The sequence below is a fragment of the Trypanosoma grayi genome, assembly GCF_000691245.1.
Source record: "Trypanosoma grayi strain ANR4 Tgr_759_V1, whole genome shotgun sequence".
Taxonomy (NCBI): Eukaryota; Euglenozoa; class Kinetoplastea; order Trypanosomatida; family Trypanosomatidae; genus Trypanosoma; species Trypanosoma grayi.
The window spans coordinates 2,815-5,102 of record NW_008826378.1 but is presented as its reverse complement, the minus strand read 5'-3'; the positions used below and the strand labels follow the sequence as shown (position 1 = coordinate 5,102).

Sequence of the window (2,288 nt, the reverse complement as noted above, 5' to 3'; positions counted from 1 at the left end):
AAGAATAATATACATCCACACGACGCCGCTGCAATGCCGCTGCGCTGCGGCACCATCTCGGACATCGTAGAGGCTGTCGCCCTTGACCCAGCAATGAAGTTCTTCTCCGGTCTTGCCATACCCACTACAACCGTTGGCGGAAGTGACAGCAACAACTGCAACAGCAGCAACGGGATAGACTCGCGCTCAATGACGTGGCACAGCGTGTTGCGTGAGGCTGCGCGCAGGTCTGCGGAACTGTTCCCGACTTCAGCCGCCGGTGGGGTGCGGCGACCATATTTGTGGAGCCTGCGCGGCCCCGCCGTGTATGACGAGGGGCTCGCCGAGCTGCAGCACGCCATCGCCTCCACGGCAGCAACACCAACAAATGCTTCTGTGTGTGCGCTACCAACAGGCCTCGTCGCGCACGAACGGCCGTTTCGCGGGCACGACGCGCACGTGTCACTCTTCGGCCCGTCGCACCGCATTGGAGTGCGGCTGTCGGCGGCGCTGGAGAGGGCGGAGCAGCTGCTGTCGGTTGGTGCCTTCACGCACCACTTCGCCCGCTACGGTGTGGCGGAGGACGACATGCGCGATGCCGTCGTGCGGCTCTGGGACACGGCGGCAGCATACGCGGCTGCATAGAGGCGGGGTGGGTGCCCGCATCTCTCGCTCTCTCTGTGTGTGTGTGTGTGTGTGTGGCGAAGAAAAGGAGCGAAGTGAGGCGGCGCGCAGTTCAATTCACGTGTGCACGATACCGCGGTGCACGCCTGGCCACGGCGTCCGGGGTGCTCTCTCCTGTCGAGCCGGCTTGTGGCGGCCCCACGAGACACCGTCGTAGGGTGTGGATGAGTTATTGTGTCGCTTCTGCTGCTGCTGCTGCTGCTGCTGATGTTGTCTCCTTTTTTTTATTGTTTTCTTTTTTTGCTTTTCTTCTCCCCCTTTCGGTCTGTTCGCAATGTGGGCGCATTTGTCTTTCACACACACGAACCCGTTGCACAGTAACAAAAAAAAGAAAACAAAAAAAGCGAGAGCAACCAGGCGACTGCCCCCCCCTCAAGATTTTTTTTTTCACAGCAGTGCGCTTGTACCCCGGAAGGAAGAAGATCCCACATCTGTACCACGCAATAGGAACGAACCCCTAGGAGCAAAGGAAGGCTATAGCAAAACAAATATAGATATATATATATATTTATATTTATTTTCGTCTTTGAGAGGGGGTGAGAGTAAAAAGGGAAATAGGCAAAAGGCTATTTCCATCGGTTTCACTTTCTTTCGGCACGTGTAGACACAACAAGTTTTACAGAAGTCATGTCAGTTGTCTGCAGTGATGTGCAGAGGCGGAGCTTTCACCACGACCCGTATGCCACACGGCTCCTCGCTGGTCGCAGTGAGCGAAGCAACAGGAACAGCACCAGCCTCAGCAGCACCAACAGCGGTAGCGGTAGCGGCAGCTGCAGCAGGGCTGCCCTTGATTTCTTCAACGCCGTCTCGTACATGGATGACAGCCAGTCGACGCCGCCCCCGAAGATCTTCGAGCGGGCGGACTCGCACGACCACATGACTGCCACCGAGGGCGAGGGTGGCATGAGCGACAACGGCACTGATGATGCGAGCCGCACGCTCTCCGCATATCCACAGGCCGCAGCAGTAGCCGCAGTGGTGCCGCCATCGGCGCCCCCCGCTGTGCGCTACGCCTCCGTTGACTTCCGCTTCGGCAGCGCATGGTTTGTGGCGCCGTTTCGCACCGCCGTTGGTGAGATGGTGGTGGTGGAGTACCCGCACAACGGCAGCCTCCACGTAGGGCTTGTCAGCTGCATCTCCACGCGCGTGCCACCTACCTTCGCCGCGCTGCTCGCGAGCGACGGTGGCGCGAGAGCAGGGGAGCTGGAGCAGTGCCCGCGGCTGCTGCGTCACGCGCGCGACTTCGACAAGGCGACAAAGTTGGAGCTGCGCACGCACGACCTCGCGTCGCTGAAGGCCGCGTCTGAGCTCGCGGCGGAGATGCAGGCGCCGGTGACATTCCTCGATGCGGAGTGGCTACTCGACCTCACGGCGGTGACCTTCCTCGTGAATGTGTGGGGTGATATGACGCTCGTGGACCGCCTCGCCGATGAGCTGGCGACACGCGAGGGTGCCGAAGTTGTCTTTACGTACCCCGCGCTGAACTGAGCCGGAGGGGGCAGTGATGTGAGTTGGAAATGAATGAGAGCAACGGAGAAATAACAGCAGCAACTAACAATAACATCATCATCACACGCGCCTTGCACCGAGCGAGAGAAGATGGAGTGAGAGAGAGAGAGAGAGAG

General features: G+C 59.3%; 2 protein-coding genes across 2 annotated transcripts in view; both read left to right on the top strand.

Annotated features, from left to right (window-relative positions):
- The window catches only part of DQ04_07591010 (delta tubulin), a gene marked incomplete at both ends in the record, with an annotated part of 1,434 nt that extends 810 nt beyond the window's left edge, over positions 1–624 (top strand). Inside the window, one exon of the mRNA XM_009315230.1 lies at positions 1–624. This exon is cut by the window's left edge and continues 810 nt beyond it. Within this exon, the coding sequence (XP_009313505.1) occupies positions 1–624 (624 nt within the window).
- Positions 625–1,290: 666 nt separating this feature from the next.
- DQ04_07591000 (hypothetical protein) lies at positions 1,291–2,151 on the top strand (the record flags this gene model as incomplete). Its single annotated transcript, XM_009315229.1, has 1 exon — positions 1,291–2,151. One exon carries the CDS (start codon positions 1,291–1,293, stop codon positions 2,149–2,151), a length of 861 nt encoding a protein of 286 aa, XP_009313504.1.
- Positions 2,152–2,288: the final 137 nt, after the last annotated feature.